This window comes from Urocitellus parryii, chromosome 5 (genome assembly GCF_045843805.1).
Source record: "Urocitellus parryii isolate mUroPar1 chromosome 5, mUroPar1.hap1, whole genome shotgun sequence".
Classification (NCBI taxonomy): domain Eukaryota; kingdom Metazoa; phylum Chordata; class Mammalia; order Rodentia; family Sciuridae; genus Urocitellus; species Urocitellus parryii.
The window spans coordinates 130,914,239-130,935,595 of record NC_135535.1 but is presented as its reverse complement, the minus strand read 5'-3'; the positions used below and the strand labels follow the sequence as shown (position 1 = coordinate 130,935,595).

Sequence of the window (21,357 nt, the reverse complement as noted above, 5' to 3'; positions counted from 1 at the left end):
AGGTTGGTTCTGAACTTCTAGACTCAAGGGATCCCCATCCCCCTGTCTCCTGAGTAGCTAGGACTACAGGCATGTATCACTGTGTATGGCTCCTGTCTTTTTTTGGTTTTTGTTTTGTTTTGTTTTGTTTTCAGTACATCCCAGTCCTTTCTAACATTTTTTGAGACAAGGTCTCACTAAGTTTCTAAGGCTGGCCACAAACTTGCAATCCTCTTGCCTCAAGCTCCCAAGTCACTGGGATTAGAGAATATACCACTGTGCTTAGCTCCTGCCTTGTTTTTTTTTTAATAATTAAATACCTCCAACAAGTAATAACCCTGAAAAAAACATCTGAGTATTGTAATTTCCCATATTAGATGACTAAATTGTACTAAATATAACTTGAAAATATTTCACATCATGAAAAGTTACATATTTTAAAACATTTAATATAAAAAATGCTTAATGTTTGTAAAAAATTTGAAAACTACTTTTGTCATATATGATTTTAGATAAATAAAATATAAATGCTTTTTTGTGTGTATTAAGGATATACTAAGCTACATTCCCAGCCCTTTTTATTTTATTTTTTTATTTTATGTCAGGATCTCACTGATTTGCTGAGGTCTTGCTAAATAGCTGAGGCTGGCTTCAAACTTAAAATCTTCCTGCCTTGGCTTCCAATGTCCCTGGAATTATAGGCATGTTCCATTGCTCCTGGCAAGAAAAGGTATTTATAAAAGAAAATTTTGTAAATAATCAAATAGCCGAACTCATAGTGAAATAGAATATTTATTTGAATTTCTCTTGGTAGTAGCACTCAACAGAGAAAAAATAAACCAAGCTGTGACATTTTGTTTTAAATGTAGCCATTTTTTGGGAAAATGAAACAGTTTTTGTGTTTAATGGCAATAAGTGGGACATCTATTTTAAAACTACCATTTAAGAAGTAGTACTTTAAGAATATATACTATGAATTAACATGATGTGTTTTATGGAATAGATTCATATCTGAATGCCAATGTGAATATGGAAGAAATATATATGTGTTAAAAACCACACTGGAAATCCAAAAGTTCTTTTTTACAAAAAGTAGTTTGAAATAAATAAGAACTTGCTAGTAAACCCCATAAACTTCCACACATGGGATTTAAAAAAAAGTCCCCACCTGTCCCCCCAACACAAAAGAAAAAACTTGGTCAGTTTGAGTAGAGACATTACACGACCACTCATTTCTGTACAACATGGAAGCCTGGTTACACAGTCAATATTAACTTCCTAAAGTGCATCTTTTGAAGACTTGTCTAGTAAAATTGCAAAATCAAACATAAAACACTTAACACAGACATGCAATAACAAAGCTAAATCATTATAATGCAAAGTTTTTAAAAACTACTTTTAAAACTTTTGATTCACCAAAGAATAAAGACATCAAATAGAGTAGTGTTCTCATCCTCCAACAATATGCATTATATGCTCTTGTTACTTGGCAAATCTTTTTGGAGTCGAATAAAAATAATGCAGTCTAAACAATATTTCTTCTGTTAATATAATACGATTCCTCAGGCAGAACAGTAAGATGCAGAGGAAGAGTTAGATTTTTGGAAGTTTTGGTGCATTAACCACAGGATTTGCCTCCTGCAAGTATCTCCTCCCTGCACTCTTGTAATCATAGGTGCAGCCGTGAGTTTCTGCATAGCGATGAGATGCACAGAAGTTGTTTCCACATCTAAAGCACAAAAAGAGTTTATGTGAACAGTCACATTTCTATGAAAGACTCATCTCTTTGGGAGAGAGAGAGATGCTTGACTTCAGGTATTCCAACAGGAGCCCTTTGGATCTCCTTAGCAATCTCAGTGCTGACATTTCCCTTCCACTTATAAGCACAGAGACCCCTCCCAAACAAAACAAGTTAATTGTCTATGAATGAAGTTTATAATAAAGAATCCACTATAGAACGAAATAGGGTGTATGCCTTTCTGGAGCAGTAAAATTTCAAAAGCTGATAAATATGTCCACCATATCTCTTATATTTAAACCTGGAAAGAACTCTAAATTTCTACGAAATTTTATTTCATGAAAAAATTAGATTATATAACAGATAACTATGCCATGAAAGGATTTTTAAAAATGTTTCTAGGGCTGGGGCATAGCTCAGTGGTACAGCACTTATATAGCTTTGTGAGGCCCTGGGTTCAATCCCTAGTACCACAAAAAAAAAAAATTAAAAATAAATGCTTTGAGCAATAAGATAGGCTGTTTTCAGTTGAACCTGATATAGTCTAAAAAGTAGCAATTATTTTCAATGCTTGGCCTAATCCTAAGGGCAGATAAAGATACCAATCAATGCTAATAAAAGACATAGTTGTGGGAAGAAAAAATATATTATTAAAAAAACAGTGATCTGTTTTGAAATAAGTGAACCATATAAGTGTTAAAATTCACAGTAAATTAAATTCAGTCCTTTTTTTGGCTATTTAAAATAGAATCTTGGAGAAGGGTTTCTTGTAGGTAATAGTCAAACAAAAACCAAGTGTATTAACAAAGAACAAAGAAGGTCCATTCTGTCCTATTGGCTTAAATCTACCGTAAAGGGTAGTGGAAGATCTGCTTTTGCCTTTTGGAAATTCATTAACTATCTACTTGCTCTTTACTTCAGTCAATTAGGAATTCAACTGAAGGTTGCTACTTGAACATCAGCTTGATGTTATGAATGGCCAATTTAAATAATGTTTTATTTTGCATAATCCCCATGCTGGGTCACAACAGAGAAAGCATCTCAGCTTCTCCAGCTGGCCAACCTGCCTGCATTCGTAGCTAGTAGCCAGTCCAGTTTTCTTTCCACAAAGAAAACAATGCTTTGTTGTTTTTTTCTTTGTTTGAAGAGGGGCTTTCACAGGTGGGAGGTGATGGGTACATTCCCCTGTTTAGAGAAAGGACATCTTGATTAATATAGGCATTAAATTCTAAATGTGAATATCACTAAGCAAAACACAAGACACATTCCTGTAATGGTAAACATCTATGATGTAAGAATTTAATTTGTATCATTTTCTTTTTTGCATAATAGGGATTGAATCCAGGGGTGCTCTACCACTGAGCTCTACCCATAGTCCTTTCAAAAAAATTTTTGAGACAAGGTCTTGCCAAAGTGCTAGGTTGGCCTCAAACTTGTGATCCTCCTGCCTAAGGCTCTTCAGTAGCTAGGATTATAGGCATGGGCTACTACACACAGCTTTATACAATTTTTATAATGAAAATTATTTACAGAACCTACAAGTTGCAGGAGTAGTTTCCTAAATTTTTTTTAAGATGTGATAGGATTCTACTGATACTAAGACAATATTTTTTAAGACTTCTTGTATAAACCAACACTTTGCTGATTAGATCTGAGGATAATCAGCTTACATATAGTATACCAAACATTGAAGAGATCAAGAAAAGTATCTGGTTCAAAGTTGTCCTTGATGATTCCCCTGAGAACAATGTCTTTGCAAAGCAATCATCCTGCCAACATTGAGGTATACCAGAGGATCATGGGGCTTTTCTTTTAGTGATAAGCTACCACAGAAAGTAAATTCTCAACAATGAGCAACTTTCATTGTTTCAAATTTCATTCTTCCAAAATTTAATAATTTTAAAGTTAAAAGAACATGTATTTTCTCTGTTACTAAGTGCTTTAAAGTCAAAATCAGTTCACATATAAAAAGCACTCTGAAAAATTTAAATGTTATAATGATATAAAATATCACATTATAAATAGTGACTAACACAGTACACAGCTTGATTTCACAGTATTACTTTTTAAAAAAGTATAGTTTTACCAAAAAAAATTATAGGGGCTGGGGATTTATCTCAGTGGTAGAGCTTTTGCCTAGCATGTTAAAGGCCCAAGCACCAAAAATTTTAGTAAATTCTATACTATTGTAACTTGATTTTTTTTTCTTTTTCTTCTTAAAAATAAGAGAATATCTCGCCAGGTGTGGTCACCTGCAATTCCAGTGATTCAGGGGGTTGAAGGAGAAGGATCTCGAGTTGGAGGCCAGTAAGACTTAGTAAGTCTTAAGACTTTGTCTCAAGAAAAAATAAAATAAAAACGGCTGAGGATATAGTTCAGTGGTAGAGCACCACTGGGTTCAATCCCTAGTACTAAATGATTGGTGATGATGATGATGATGATGGCATATTTCATGTGAATGAAATAAATTGGTTTGATTATTAACTTAAATGTCTTTAGAATTGACCAAAATCAACAAACCCTTTGGGAGAGGGTACTGGGATTGAACCCAGGGACACTCGACCACTGAGCCTCATCCCTATTTTGTATTTTATTTAAAGACAGGTCTTACTGAGTTGCTTAGTACCTCATTTTGCTGAGGCTGGGTTGAACTTGCGATCCTCCTGCCTTAGCCTCCCGAGCCACTGGGATTACAGGTGTGCGCCCCTGTGCTCGACCCAATTTTCTTTTTGTATTTATATTTTTAAGAGGTAAAAAGAACCCCATATCACCTTTGTGAAATGTTCCTGGTAATTCTAAGTGCACTGAGAAAAAAAGTTCCTATTGAGTTGGTGCCTAGGAGCCATTAGGAGTCATTCAGTTACTTCTTTCAAGTTTTTTCCAGTTTTGTGCAAGAACTGGGAGTATATTTTACAGACTGATAGTAAAGCAGACTCAATTTTGCTGGGCTTGTATATTGAGCACCCAATCTGGGTTGTGGCAAAAGATATAGCATCAATTAACTGTAAATCTGAATTTTTAATCTTTAAAGAGTTTTCATAGTCTTTCATCTGCCTAATAAATATTAAGCTCAGGCCTCTCATACTTTTTCATAGTAGTTGATTAGAACCTCATAGGTGCCAGAACCATTGACACTCTCCCATTTTTCTTTTCATTCCTCTGCTTATTCTTACTATTTTTATTGGCCTTTGATAAGTGCCATCAAGCATTTGTGAGTCCCTATTATTTTTAACAAGTATGGACAGTGGCTTTGAGCTTATCTGATGAATTGGGATGTATCTCAGTGGTAAGACGGTATACTTAGCATTCATAAGAAGACCAATGAAGAAACTTAGTAAGTCAATAAAGTAAAACGTACACCAAAAATTAGTCTCCAGATAACTCAGAATGATACAATTATTACTTAGGTAGGTTCAATTCTCAGCACCAAAATAAATAAATAGATAGATAGATAAATAAGAACTTGCACAGGACCCACAGGGATGGCATCTATACAAGATACCTAACAGAAGCACATTTATTTTCAACCACCTTTGAAGCTCAGGCTTTGGATATTCTTTCTAAAACAATGGTGGGTCAAAGAAAACTACTGATGATAAATTAGTTCAGTGCAGTCCCATTTTCATTTTTCTTTCTGTAGGAGATTCTTGAACTCAATATTTTCCAAATTTTTTCATTCAAGAACTATTGTGAATGTGCAGACATAAAGAACATAATAGTGGGCTGGGGTTGTGGCTCAGTGTTAGAGCGCTCACCTAGCATGCACAAGGCACTGGGTTCCATCCTCAGCACTACATAAAGTAAAATAAGACATTGTATCCACCTAAAACTTAAGAATAGATTTTTTTTAAAAAAAGAACATATTAGTGACAGAATTAGGTGGCATAAGAACATCTGCCATCTCCTATGAAAACTGTTTCTATATGTTCTTCTACCCAAAGACGACTATTTATTAGTCATCTACTCCATCACTAATTTTCCTAATATTCCTTTGACCGGCATTGAAAGCCTTACATGTCCAATATGATGGTTTATAACTTTCCAGAGCCATTTCCTACTATTTACCATGTCATACCAACCCTGAATGATGTACTGGGTCCGTTCACATCCAAAGTCTTTTTCCAAAATTCTCTACATCACATGCCAACCTATTAAAATTCTACTTATCCTGAAAGACATCATCAATCATCAACTCTTCTCTGAAGCTTCCTCACAAATGTGTATTACATGCATAAAGAAAAATTTCATAAAACAATGTTGATGTATAGAATAAAACTAAGGTTAAAAAAGATGGAGGCTTGGGGTAAAACTCAGTGGTAGAGCATTTGTCTAGCATGGTGGCTTTAATCCCAAGCACTGCCAAAGTAATTTTTTAAAAAGACAAAAATAATAGCAAATCAAAATAAAAATCTGTTGTGATTTTTTTTTTTTTTTGTGGCACTAGAGACCAAACCCAGGGCCTTGAGCAAGCACTATACCAACTGAGCTATATCCCCAGCCCTCAAAATAAAAATCTATAATAACATAATAGCCAAGAATTAAAAAGAAAGAAATGTAGCTCAGCAGTAAAGCACTTGCTTAGCAAGCATAAGGCTCTGGATTCGATGTCTAGTGCCACATTAGAAAATAAGAAAAAAGAAAAAAATATTTCAAATACAAAGACCAAGTAAGGTAATTCTACAGAGCACCCGCTGATTTTGAAATTATGGAGATCTTTGGTGACCTCAGGATTAGCAATTTCAGAAGATCAGCAAGAAGAGAAGAAAGCACTGAAACCTACATTAAGACTGATGGAGTAGATGAAAGAAATGCAAATTACTAAAAGGCTTTACTGTGAATTAGGACAGCACAGTATGTCAAGGAAAAACTATAACATTAAAAGTGGATATATCACAGGAGTAGATTTTGGCTCAGCAGTAGTGTGCTCACCTAGCACGTAGGAGGCCCTGGATTCAATCCTCAGCACCACATATAAATAAACAAAATAAAGGAATTATGTTCATCTACAACTAAAAAAAAATTTTTTAAGTGGATATATTACAGTAATCAAAACATTGTGGCACTGGCATATACATACATAGACCAATGGAAGAGAATAAAGACCTAAGAAATAAACCCTCATCTATGAGGTCAAATAACTTTCAACAAAGGTGCAAAGATCTGGCAAGATTTGGCACCTTTATTAAGGGAAGAGTAGTCTTTTCAATACATGGTACTAGGAAAACTAGATGCCCGAATTATAACAAAATAAAGCTGGGCTATCATCTAATATCATATTCAAAAATCAACTTAAAATGGATCAAAGATCTAAATGTATGGCCTACAACTATAAAACATCTAGAAGAAAACAACATGAGAAAACTTTCATGATATTGGATTTCTAGAACATGACACCAAAGACACGAGTGACAAAGGAGAAAATACACAAACTGAATTTCATGAAAATTAAAAACTTGTGCAACAAAATACACTTTTAAGAGAGTAAAAAGTTTAGGCATAGCAGCCTAAATCCTATAATCCTAGCAATTAAGGAGGCTGAAGCAAGAGGATTGCCAAGTTTAAGACCAGCCTCAGAAACTTAGTGAAACCTTAAGCAACTTGGCAAGACCCTGTCTCAAAATGCAAAAATAAAATAAAAGGGTTGGGGATAAAACTCAGTGATAAAGTGCCCCTGGGTTCAATCTCCAGTACCAGAAAAACAAAAGTAGAGAAAAAAAAGTGGAGAAAAGTTTGCAAATAATTTCATGATAAAGGCTTAATTTCTAGAATACATAAATGACTTGTAAAATCCAACAATACAAAACAACCAGGCTGATTAAAAAATGTATAAAGGACAGGAATAGATATTTCTCTAAAGATATAATAATGGCAAGAAACACCTGAAATTTAGCCAACGAGGCAATCAACATCACTAATTAGAGAATTGATGATATCACTAATCATTACAGAAATGTAAATCAAGCTAGGTATCCTGGCACATGCCTATAATCCCAGCAATTTGGGAGGCCAAGGCAAGGGGATCACAAGTTAAGACCAGTCTCAGCAACTTAGTGAGGCCCTAAGACACTTAGGAAGATCTCGTCTCAAAATTTTTTTAAATTATAAATGAATAAAAAATAAATAAATGCAAATCAAATCCACATTACATATTACCTTACACTCATTAAAATGGCTGTTTGGAAAACAAAAACAGAAAACAAGTACAAACAAGGAGAACTGGAATCCTGTGCACTATTAGTGGGAAAATAATATGGTGGTTCCTCAAAAAATTAAAAATAAATCAGGTGTGGTAGCACACACCTGTAATCCCAGTAACTCAAGAAGTTGAGACAGGAAAACTGCAAATTCAAGGCCGGCCCCAGCAACTTAGCAAGGCCCTGTGTTAAAATAAAAAATAAAAAGGGCTGGTAATTTAGCTCAGAGGTACTATGCCCTCGGTTCAATCCACAGTACAAAAAAAAAAAAGAGAGAAAAATAAAGTACCATATGATCCAGCAGTTTCATTTCTGATATACACCCCAAGGAATTTAAAGTAGTATCTCAAGTTCGCAGCACTGTTACTCACTCTAGCTAAAATGTGGAATCAACACAGGTGTATTACTGACTGATGAATGGATAAGCAAACTGTGCTACATAAAACAATGGAATATATGCCTTAAAAAGGAAGAAAATGTTGACACGTGCTACAACACAGATAAACCTTGAAGACATTATGATAAGTGAAATAAGCCAGTCACAAAAAGACAAATACTATATACACTTATATGGTACTTAAGAGTAGTCAAAAAACATCCAGACAGGAAAAAGAATGATGGTTGCTGAGGGAAGCAGGGAGGAAGAAAATAAGGACTTGGTGGTTCTTTTTTGTTTTTGTTTTGTTTTTGAGATGGGGTTTTCCTATATTGTGCCTATGCAAAGTTTCAGTTTTGTAAGATGAAAAGAGTTCTGGAGATAGATGGTGGTTATGGTTGCCCAATAATGGGAATATATTTAATGCAAAGAAACTGTATACTTAAATTTATTAAAAAAGTAAAAACTTACATGATAACTATAATATATAAAGTATAAAGGTGGCACATCTTGGATAATGAGTTTCCCAACTCTAGTCTGGGTATTAAAACAAAAGAAGATAGGAATAGCTTCCCTATCCTTGAAAATACTGACTGATTAGTGTAACTTTAAGGTGACAGCACTTACTGGTAGGAGGAAATACTAATGTTATAGTCACTCCTGCTACTATGTTTAGACAGGGCTGGTCCTAGAGATTGCTCCTTTCTTTTTCTTTTTTAGTACTAGAGATTGAACCCAGGAGCACTTCACCACTAAGCTACATCCCAAAGTCCTTTTTTAAAAACTTTATATTTTCAGACAGTGTCTTGCTAAGTTGCTGAGGCTGGCCTCAAACTTGTGAACCTCCTGCCTCAGCCTCCCAAGTCACTGGCATTACAGGTATATATGCCACTGAGCCCACCTATTTTTTTTTCTTTTATCCAGAAATAACTATCAGTCCATCAAAAAGAGAGTCTTACCCTTGATACTGAAGCAATGATGTTAAAAACATCTTTCTAGAGTAATTCCTCAAAGCCCATTCAGTATCCCATCAGGACTCAAGAGTGGTCAGCCACTAGGGGATGGGAACTATATGTTAATTCTTCAATAATCTTGTTTTTTCATATAGACCATATCTTTTCCCAGACAAAGGATGTCAATTTCAAATTCTGTTTTATTCTTCACTATGGTCAGTTCACATAATGAATTTCTGAACTGGAATAAAGTTTAGGGAGAGAGTTTACTCTGTATATACCATAGAAAATGTTCTTCCCATTTCTCTTTGAAAATTCAACACTATACATAGTAATGTGATTATTAGCTTTATATTATTTTCAAAATAATCTATAGCTTACCTACTCTTTTCCCTGCTGCTGCATTATTTCCATTCATTCCAATACCACGGGAAGACTACAATTAAAACACAAAAACACCTACAGAGGTGAGTCAATGGAGAATAGAAGAGATCACCAAACATAAAATACTTGCATTTTATTACTAAGATGCTATTGGGCTTCCATTGAAAATTATCTAATCTATCTTTATTTAATTAACAAATTAACTCCAAAACTGCTTGTCACTTTTAGTAATATGATGCTTATTATTATTTAGATTTGATGGCTCAGATAAGAGTTCCTACTTTGAGAAAAATATTAGTAAAAACATTCAGTATTTAGCAATATATAATAAACTGTTTATATGAACTTATTTTCAAATCACACTTCCCAATCTGGGGCTAATATTATTTGAAATTTTATCATAAAAATATTTTTTAAAATTTTTAAAGATTTTTTATAAACTAGGCAAATATTTTCAGAGAAACTTTTGAAAAAAGTCCAACCTTAGACCCCTATTTTCTGTAAACAAAAATCAAACTTTAAATATGATGAATAACTTACAAGGATAACTACCAGATTATGTTGAAATGAAAACACTTACTAGAAAAAAATCTGTAGGTTCTGACTGGGGAGAACTTTTCCTAAGGCTTTCTTCCTGAAAATGCTGAAGGTTTGTAGACAGACCAATTCCAGAGGGCCGGAGCCTGCCTGCCCCACATGTGCTCTGTAAACTGTCTTTGCTTGCGCTCTGCGCCAGTGAAGCAAAAAAACCGACATTATTTACACAACCAACGGGCTCTTTGGAAGCCTTGTTGGCTATTTCTGTAATGTCCCGAGCCTCAACTTTGGAAATAATATCAGATCTTTTCCCAGGCGAATCAACTTTAATACCACGAAAGCGAGTAGTCCTAGAGAAGGAAGAATCTGCCATGGTTCGAACATCCAGTGACCTGAGCGTGTTTTGTGAAGCAGAAGGGAGGTTCCCAGACTCCAAACATTTGGGCTGTCTCTGTGGTTTCACCAGAGAATTACGCAGTGGCGTTGGAGCAGAACATCGAAGTGATGACAAGAGTCCATTCTTGTGAGGACTTAATTCGCGGTGGTTGAGAACTGCAGTGTCTACTGACTCACCACTCAACACTCGTGTAACGTGTTTCAGATGCTGCTCTGTGACTCTCAACCCTTTGTCATCATTAGTGAGTAAGAGCTCTGTGTTTGCCTTTCGAACGCCTTCTAAGCTACTGTTCTGTTCAGTAGCATTTCCTTCTGAAACGGAGGCAAATGGACCCACTTTAAGTAGAAGTGATTCTTCAGGTACACTCCTTTCTGAAGTTGGAAATAAGACACTATCATCTTTGTTATTAGAGGGTAACTTCCCTGAAATGTGTTTTGTCCGCCTGGGCAGGGATGATCCAAGAACAGAACCAGCAAGCTCTCCATCACTTTCCAACTCCATATGGGGTACCTGAGGTATCAGTCTGCTGTTACTGCTAGAATGAGACAGAGTGTTACTCTCCCAGTTATTCTCCTCCTTAAGTGCTTCACCAGTGAGAGACGAAATAGGTCTATCTGCAGGGGGCTGAGTTGCCAAAGTTGCAGCTGCCTTCCTGGATGGTTCTGGTAGATATTCATTTCCAGGAGACGATAAACAAGATTGCCCAATGTGTGGCAGGACTCTTAACAACCTGTGGCGTGCTGCTGCTGTGGAACTGCTAGAAGGTCGAGGAGCTATAGGTGGATGAGGTTTTACTTTGACAACTTTCTTAGGCTATAAGAAAAGAGTGAATATATAATTCCTTTACACAGATGAGCTGACTCTGGTAGCTCCTTTTATCCTAGACTCATTCTCTGGATAGTATGCAACTCTACATCCACCAAACATACTCTTTAAAACTGAAGGTTATGAGCTGGGCACAGTGGTGCTTGCCTCTACTCCCAGCAACTTGGGACACTGAGGCAGAAAGATCATAAGTTAAAGGCCAGCCCTAGCAACTTAGCAAGACCTTATCTTAAAATAAAAAATAAAAAGGAATGAGGTTGTACCTCGGTGGTAGAGCATCCACGGGCTCAATTGCTAGTACCAGAAAAAGAAATAAATACATAAATAAAATTTTTTAAATGAAGATTATGATTCTAAGCTGTAGAGATTAATAGCAGTTGCCTAAATCTGAGTATCTTCATGCATTCTCTAAAATAAAATAAAGCAAAATAACAAAAAATCCACAACCAAACAGATGAATAATATAATCAAATAAAATCACCCATATCCCACCCTTCAGCAAACTGGGAGAGATTCAAGTAATATGAAGCTCAAAGAAGCAGTAATTAGGAAAAAACCTAAACCTAAAAGACTTATCTGCAAAACCTATGCCAGTGGTAGAGAGTCAAGAAAGTGTAGCTTCAAAAACTGAACCCACAAAAAAGAAAATATACTTGTTATAAAAATACTGAAAAAGGTCTAAGATCTAAATCTGGGATATCAAACATGAGATATATTATGCTTTGTATCTTTAATGTCCCTGAAGAGGTCATGTACTAGACAATGCAGGAATGTTTAGAGGTGAAATTAATAGACTATGAGAGCTGTACCCTCATCAGTGGATTAATCCATTTGAAGGCTTAATAATATGCATGAACTGCTGGGTATGGAAGCACACGCCTGTAGTCCCAGTGACTCAGGAGGCTGAGACAGGAAGATCACAAGTTCAAAGTCAGCCTCAGCAAAAAAGCGAGGCACTAAGCAACTCAGTGAGACCCTGTCTCTGAATAAAATACAAAATAGGGATGGGGGTGTGGCTCAGTAGTCAAGTACCCCTGAGTTCAATCCCTGGTACCCCCATAATAATAATAATAATAATAATAATAATAATATGCATGAACAACTGGGTGGTTAGGCAAGTAGGGTATAGCTGGAGGAGTTATATCACTAGGGGTGTGGTCTTGGCATATATCTGTCCCTGAACCCTTCCCCACACCCTCTGCTTCCCAGTATCCAGAAGCTGAGCAATTTTCCTCCATCATGCCCTTCTGTCATGATGTTCTACCTCACCTTGGGCCCATAGTGATGGAGTGGGCCCACTCATGCATTGAACCTCTGAAACTATAAGCCTAAACTAAACATTTCCTCTTATAAGTTGTTCTTATCAGGTATTTTAGACACGGAGACAAAAAGTTGATTAACAGAGTCTACAAGGAAATCAAAAGGAAGCAACCTGAAATAATTTAGTACCCAAGGAGATAGTATTATTCATGGGAGGAAGGAATAAAGAAGAGTAAATCATAAGGGCAAGGTACCTTTCAAGAATAAATGTAAAGAAGGAAGCAAAAAGAGGAAAGCAAAGATCATAGAGAAACAAAAGTAAATCACAAATTATAATGCACAAATTTTAAAAAAAATAAATGAATTCAAGGGACACTGGCAGAGGAAGTGAATTGGGGGAGGGAGAAGGGGTGGAAAAGAGAAATCACTGGGAAATGAATTGGACCAAATTATGTTATACGTATGTATCAATATGCCACAATGAATCCCACGATCATATATATATAATGCACTAATAAAAACATTAAAAAGTGAATCACAAAAATCAGAACACACACTAAGCATTCCCTCAAAGAAAAGAGTGTCACTGATTAAAACAACTAAAAAATTATACAGTTGTGTGGCACACGCCTGTAATCTCAGCAACTTAGGAGGCTGAGGTAAGAGGATAAAAAATTAGAGGATAGCCTCAGCAATTTAGTGAGACCTTATCTCAAAATTTAAAAAATAAAAAAGTACCAGTGATGTAGCTCAGGGGTGGAGTGTCTCTGGGATTGAACCCAATCCCATTAAAAAAAAAAAAGGAAAGAAAACAAAAAAACTTGAATACAAAACTCTCACTTTTGTATATTAACCGCAACTATTAATACTTACCAAATAAATAAAATTATGGGAAAAATCAGAAAAGAAAAAGAAAAGGGCACACCAAATCCATTAAAACTATAAAAATAAAACAGAAAAAAGTGAGAATTAGAATATTTCAACTACTTAAAATTCTCTCCCAACACAATGAAGTGAAAGACCACTGCATCACAACACTCCAAACTGAATCAGATAAGTTAGTATTTGCATGTATTTTTAAAAAAATTATATCAAGTGACTCATACCTATAATCTCACAAGTTTGAGACCAGCCTTGGCAATTTAGGGAGACTCTGTCTCAAAATAAAAAATAAAAGGTTCATCTCTAGTACTATGGGGAAAAAAAGTCATACCAAACAGTAAATCCCAAAACTGAAGGCACAATGAACAACACAGTGATATAAATATCAGGCCTAGAAATAATCTCCAGAAAATGAAATCATGTTAAAATGAAGGGTAAATTATCAGTTACACAAGGAGACTAGATTCTACTGAATATTTAATAAAGAATATTGGGAAGGGTTGTGGCTCAGTGGTAGAGTGCTTACCTAGCATGTGTGAAGCACTGGGTTCAAGCCTCAGTACCACATAACAATAAATAAATAAAATAAAGGCCTGTACCCATCTACAACTTAAAAAATAGGAAAAAAAAGAATAGTGGAAAAAGGTATGAAAACGGGCAAGAAAATTAAAATAAGAATTTAAAATGATGAGAAAAAGTAGTTGAATAGAAGACAAAGACATTCCAGTATGTGAATAAAGGAAGCCCCTAGAACACATTTAAAAACTAATATATACGTTATAAGAAATTGTCCTGAAATAAGACTTGAATCATTATGTTAAAAAAGACTTTATTTTGTTTAAACAAATAAAATAAAAGTATTGTGTCCATCTACAACTAAAAAAATATTTTAAAAACTACTCAATGTACTGTGAAAATTGACCCAGAACAGTAAATTCTAAGTCCTATCCTAAATTAAGTCATTTACAAAGAAAAATAAGTGGGATTGTCAACTGGATTTCTCAATGGCAATATAGGAAGTAAGACAAAAATGGAGCAAAATTTTACAGAAACGCCTGGGAAATCAAATCACATTTTACACTCAGTTAAAGGGTAAAAAAAAGGTTCTGAACATGCAAAAACTCAGTAATTTCTGTTCTTATAAACCTTTTTGAAGAATTTACTAACCAAAAAGTATAGAGAAACTTTAGTAAAAAAAGATTGATAGTAAGCATGGTATATATGTCATTGAAACAAAAATATCAGTGGGCATAAGGAATGCACATTTGGAGAAAAAAGAAGTTCACTGTCACTTAATATACTTATGGTCATTAATAAGTAGGAGTTAAAAGATATTAATGGTATATGGTCCTGATATTAGGCAAGGAAAGTTTAAGGGTAAAGATGCTAAAGATATGACATAAATAAAATATTTTATAACATTTTAGGATTTGCAGTACAATGAAAATATGTTACTAGTATTTATGTACCAAGTCACACAGCATCTATCTCCTTAAAACAAAAAACTATGGGAGATGAAAAGAGATATGCACAGAAAGTTTCTAATTATAGACTTTCATGTATCATTATTTTCATTCCAAAAGATTAAGTGGACAAGTTAAAAAAAAGAAAACAGCAGATCTAAACAACCTATTATTAAGGTTGATTTTATAGATATAAATACCAAATTTTTACACTTAAATTAGAAAATACCTTTGAAATACACATAGAATATATATGAAAAGTGATATTGAATCTCATGAATAAAATTCTATTGAGTAGAAATGTTAACAACATTGTCCAATTTCCATGAAACAAAACTAGCAATCCATTGAATTATTTTTGTACTGACAAAAATTATACACTAACAAAAATCATAAATTTACTTTAAAAACAATTAAAGTACTGCAAATTGACATTGTATTACTATTATTAGTATTACTAGTATTTTGTAGTAATTAAAATCCTACAAGTTGACACATTCCCACTGATGTGTTAACTGAGAAAAATATATCATCTTTGATATTTCTAGCAAAAATGTTTTAACCTGCATGATAAAACTATCAGACAAATCCATATTGAGGGATATTCTGTAAAATAATGGGCCTACACTCTTAAAATACCTGACATGAATGTCCAAATAAAATTTTTAAAAAATTGTTTAACCAAATTGTCTAAGCAAACATTACATCTAAATGCAATGCAGATTTATTTTATTTTATTTTAATTTTTTTGAGATACAGTCATGCTGTTGCCCATACTAGCACTGCACTCCTAGACTGAAGCAATCTATGTGCCTTGGCCTCCCTAGTAGCTGGAACTAGAGACATGTGCCAGAGTACGTGGCTATGTGATTCTTGATTGAAAACAAAACAAAACAAAATGCTATCAAAGCATATTATTGAGATGTGGAAAATGTGAATACAGATGACATAATGTGCATCAGTGACACATTTTATGAGCATGTTAATTGCATGGAAAGAGAAGGAGAAAGCCCTTATTCTTAGGAGATACATGGTAAATGAAATATTTAGAAAGTGTCATAATATCTACAATTAATTCCCAAACATATCAGAGGAAAAAATTAGGGAGAAAAAGCAAATGTGAGAAGGCATTAATTAGTGAATCCAGGTAAATTGTGTATGTGTGTGTGTGTGTGTGTGTGTGTGTGTTTCCAATACTGCAGATGGAACCCAGGGCCTTGCACATGCCAGACATATGCTTTATCACTGAGCTACATCCCCAGCCTTGGTATAGTATATGTTGATCTTCACTGTAGTAGTCTTATTTCTGAGAAATTAAACATTTTTCAAAATTAAAAGAAATAAAGCAAATAAGTTTTCAGAAAAATGCTGAGAATTCATTGCCAGAAATCTTTAAAAAAAGAAATAATTCCATAAGAGGTAAAATAATTGAAGGAAATACATAACTACAGGAAAGAATAAGTGATAACAGAAAAGGTGAATATGAGCTGGGTGTGGTGGCACACACCTGTAATCCAAGTGACTCAGGAGGTTGAGAAAGGAGGATCACAAGTTCAAAGCCAGCCTCAGCAACTTAGTGAGACATGTATCAAAATTAAAAACAAGAAGGGCTGGGGATGTATCTCAGTGGTAAAGCACCCCTGAATTCAATCCCTGGTCCCAAAAAAAGAAAAGAGAGAGAAAGCAAACAACACAGTGAATTCCAAAACCATTTACTATCCATAAGAATGGGAGTCTAAATAGAGTAAGATATATTCCATGCTTATGTAATCATATCAAAATTGATTCTGCTGTCATAGATAACTAAAAATAATAAAAAGAAAAGAAAAGGTGAATATATAGGGAAATATAAATAACTGAAGAGGGCTGGGGTTGTGGCTCAGTGGCAGAGTGCTTGCCTACCACATGCGAGGCCCTGGGTTCGATCCTCAGCACCACATAAACAAAATTAAATAAAATGAAGGTATCGTGCCCAACTACAAATAAAAAGTAAATATAATAAATAAATAACTGAATATTGGCAATATAAAACAACTAGAGGTGGCTAAGGATGTGGCTCAGTGGTAGAGTATTTGTGTGGCATGCATGAAGCCCTGGGTTCAATCCTCAGCACTGTGAAAAATACATAAATAAATAAATGGGGGGGGGGGCGGTGTTCAAAATACATGTAGACACTTAAATGCTTGGCTACAATGACACAAAAGTTGTTGGAAGTATAATGAAGTTGGTATTCTAGGATTTGGGCATTAACAAGAAAATAGCAGGAATCATTTTTATAAGACTGCAATAAATCAAAGATGTACAGTATATAATCTCTAAGTTAACCACTTAAAGGAACCAGCCTAAGAATATAAGACTAACAAAAAAGTATATAGATGAAAATTAAATAAAATTAATATTAAAAAGGAAGGGGGTTGTAGCTCAGTGGAAGAATGCTTACTTAGCACACGTAAGGCACTGGGTTCAATCCTCAGTACCACATAAAAATAAATAAATAAAATAAAGGTATTGCGTCCATCTACAACTAAAAAATATTTTTAAAAAAGGAGAGGAGGGAGACAAAATGAAACAAAATGGGTAGTAAAATAGAAAACAAATAGATGAAAAATCTGAATACAATTAGTAATTTCACTAAATTTAAATAAAAAAATAAATGTCAGTTTATATTTTTTAAAAATGAGCTAAACCATGTGCTGCTTAAATTATAACAGAGATTGAAAATAATAAAATGGAAAAGATACCATACATATCCCGCAGAAAAACAAAAAAAAAAATAGGTTAGTCAAAGCAGATATTTTAAGAGTGCTACTTAAGATAAGGAAAAACATTTTATAATAATAAGTGTTCAACCATAAGGAAGATATCACAATCCAGAATCTATACTAAATCCAATGAAAGAACTTCACAATATAAAATGCAAAAATAAAGAACTGAAAGGAAAAATAAATCCACAACTATAGAAAAAGAGTTTAACCTAACTCTCTTAATGATTGATAGAAAACAGAATACCCACTTCAAAAACAAAAAATAAAGACAAACCAGAAAGGATACAGAAACCAAATCTGAACAACACAATTAACAAAGTTGATAAATTAACAAACTGATAGACATTTTACATATCAGAATATATTTTACAATAAATATCAATATATATCAGAATTTATTTATATAACATCAGAATATACAGTTTTTTCAAGGGTAAAAATAGGATTGCCAATATGCTTATATTCATAAACCTCTACTACCTTCAAAAGATTAAAATCCTTTCAGTATGTTTTCCAGTAAATTAAGCTATAAATCACTATTAAAAAGTTATACAGGGCTGGGGATATAGATCAGTTGGAAGAGTGCTTGCTTCACATGCACAAGGCCCTGGGTTTAATCCCCAGCACCACAAAATAATAATAACAATAATAATAATTATTATTATTATTGTTATTATTATTAATATTATTGTATACAAAATTGCAACATGTTTGCAAACTAGAGCCTACTAGTAACCCTGTAAACCATGGGGGGAACCCCAATATCAAAGAGGTCTACATATTTAATGTAAAATCTATCAAAATCCCAAAAGCAAAAATAAAATGTAAACCTTATCAAAATCCCAAAAGTTTGGCTGGGTGGGGTGGTGCACGTCTGTAATCCCAGCTGCTTGGGAGGAGGAGGCAGGAGGATTTCGAGTTCAAAGTCAGCCTCAGCAATTTAGCAAGGCACTAAGCAACTCAGTGAGACCCTGTTTCTAAAAAAAAATACAAAATAGGGCTAGGATGAGGCTCGGTGATCGAGTGCCCCTGAGTTCAATTCCAGTTCAATTCCCCCCCCAATCCCAAAAGTTCAAAAAATAAAGTTTAAACATAAATAGAAAAAAAAAAACACCCTAAAAGCAACAGTATTGCCACTGTGAAAAAGTTTTGTTAAGTTTTTAAAAATTAAAAATAGAATTAATGTATTACCCAACAATTTCAACTCTGGTATATAGTTAAAAGGAGTGAAAGCAAGTTCTCAAAGAGATATTTTGTACTACCATGTTCATAGCATCATTATTCACAGTGGCTAAAATATGGAAGCAACCCAAGTGACTACTGATGGATAAATAAATAAATAAATGAAATGCTAAAGATGCAATGGAATATTATTCAATCTTTAAAATGAAGAAAATTCTGACACATTCTATGACATGAATAAACCTCAGAGCATTATACTAAATGAAGTAAGCCAGTCACAAAAAGACAAATGCTGCATGATTTCACCTTATATAAAGAATCAAATTCCTAGATATAGAAAATGGAATGGTGGTTGTCAAGAGGTTGGGGAGGATGGGTACCAGGGAAGTTGGGATTTTGTTTTTTTATTTTGGAACTGAAGACCGAACCCAGGGACACTTAACCACTGAGCCATATCCCCAACCATTTTTAATTTTTTAAATTTTGAGACAGAGTCTCGCTAAGTTGCTTAGGGCCTTGCCAAGTTGCTGAGGCTGGCTTTGAACTTGCAATCCTCCTGCCTTAGCCTCCTGAGTTGCTGTGCCACCACACCTGGATGGGGAGTTGTTTTTTAATGAATACAGAGTTTCAGTTTTACAAGATAAAGTTCTCAAGACTGGTTGCACAAAAATGTGAAAGTACTTTACATACTGAATGGTGAGTACAACTTGAAGATGGTTAAGATGGGAAATTTGATCTTCACAATTAAGAATAAAAAAATTTAAAGTTCATGACAGAATCTAGGTGATAATAAATTTAAGTGCTTGGTGTTAATTTCAATTTAGCTGTTTGTTGGAAAAGGAAAAACACAGACTAATTTTTCTCATGAAGAAAAATTAACATAAAAAAGGAAGTAAAGGGCTGGGGATGTGGCTCAAGCGGTAGCGCGCTCGCTTGGCATGCATGCGGCCCGGGTTCGATCCTCAGCACCACATACCAACAAAGATGTTGTGTCCGCCGAAAACTAACTAAATAAATAAATATTTAAAAAAATTTAAAAAAAAGGAAGTAAAAACAACATAAAAAGAGAACAAACCACAACCAAGAGTGGTTCATTCCAAGAATGCAAGAATTGTTCTACATTTTTAAAATCAATTTGCCACATTATCCGAATATTTTATTCAGGGTACAATATTTTAAAACTTCCCTTTGGATTTCTTCTTTGACCTATTAATTATTTAGAAATGTGTTATTTTCAAACATCGGAAGACTTCCCAGATACTTTGTATTTAACTATATTCTCTTATAAATTAGAGCATTTATTTTGGCATTATTTGAATATTTTAAAATTTATTGGGACTTCTTTCATGGCACACAATGTGGTTTCTTTTAGAAGATGCTCTTCTCAATTCCCCCTGAATATCAGAAAAATGCAAAGTGAAATCAGTGTGATTTCACTATACACCAACCAGAATGGCAAAAATGAAAACAGGGGAACCATTCAAGATACTGGTTAAGAACATGAAAAAAAAAAAAACTGCAACTCATTCGCTGTTGGACAGATATAAACTAGTTTAATCACTATGGAAAACTAATAAAATTTACAATAAAACTAGAATAGTAGCTATAATCCATAATAGGTAAATATTTACACAGCAGTTTAAAAAGAATCCAAGATTAAGTTTAAACTATCTTTTATTATCCTTCAAGTTCTAGAGAGATGAATTGTTTCGTTGTTTTGTTTTGTTTTGGTACTGTACTGGGATTGAATTCAGGACCCTGCACAAGTTAGGCAAGCACTCTGTCACTGAGCTATATCCCCAGAACTTTTTAAAATTTTATTTTGAGACAGGGTCTTGCTATGTTGCCCAGGATGGCCTCAAACTTGTGTAGCCTCTAGAATAGCTGGGTATAAAGGTATGTACCACTTGCTTGGCCTAGAGTTATGAAATTTAAAAATCACAAATTAATATAACTCATATTAAGTTGCCATATAATCTTTCCCCATGTGTTACTGGCCCTTTCATGTATCAATAAATAACAGAGGCCAGAATCTTGAAATGAATAATATTTTATAAACTTTTGTTCACAATTACCAACAGACCTCATTGTTGAACCCTGAAAGGGTAAGCTAGAAAAAATCCTGGCCAAGTGCTGACAGCATCACCTTTTTGCTGAGATTCATATTCTCCATCTTAGCCTTAAGCAGCTTCATTTTATTCATAGTTATTGAATTTTCAATGATCTGTTGCCCAGAAGGAGAAGGCTCAACTTCTTCATCCTCATCTGTATACAAATTATACACTGAACCACCTCTGCAAAGAAAAATAACAACTTCTTGAAATTTGCTTGATTCCAGCTCAAAAATTAAAACTCTTCTATGTGCAATAGCAACTATACATGCTACTACCTATAAAACACTGAATCCTTTTTGTCAATGTAA

The 21,357-nt window shown here is 34.3% G+C and overlaps 1 protein-coding gene across 1 annotated transcript in view; it reads right to left on the bottom strand.

The window, feature by feature from the left end:
- Positions 1–1,148: 1,148 nt before the first annotated feature.
- The window catches only part of Zfand4 (zinc finger AN1-type containing 4), an 88,664-nt gene continuing 68,455 nt past the window's right edge, over positions 1,149–21,357 (bottom strand). The window contains exons 6-10 of the mRNA XM_026410864.1: positions 21,082–21,229; positions 10,205–11,371; positions 9,622–9,676; positions 2,785–2,902; positions 1,149–1,708 (exon numbers count right to left, since the gene is read on the bottom strand). Of these exons, the coding sequence (XP_026266649.1) occupies positions 1,573–1,708; positions 2,785–2,902; positions 9,622–9,676; positions 10,205–11,371; positions 21,082–21,229 (1,624 nt within the window). The 3' untranslated portion in view covers positions 1,149–1,572. The remainder of the gene's footprint in view (positions 1,709–2,784; positions 2,903–9,621; positions 9,677–10,204; positions 11,372–21,081; positions 21,230–21,357) is intronic.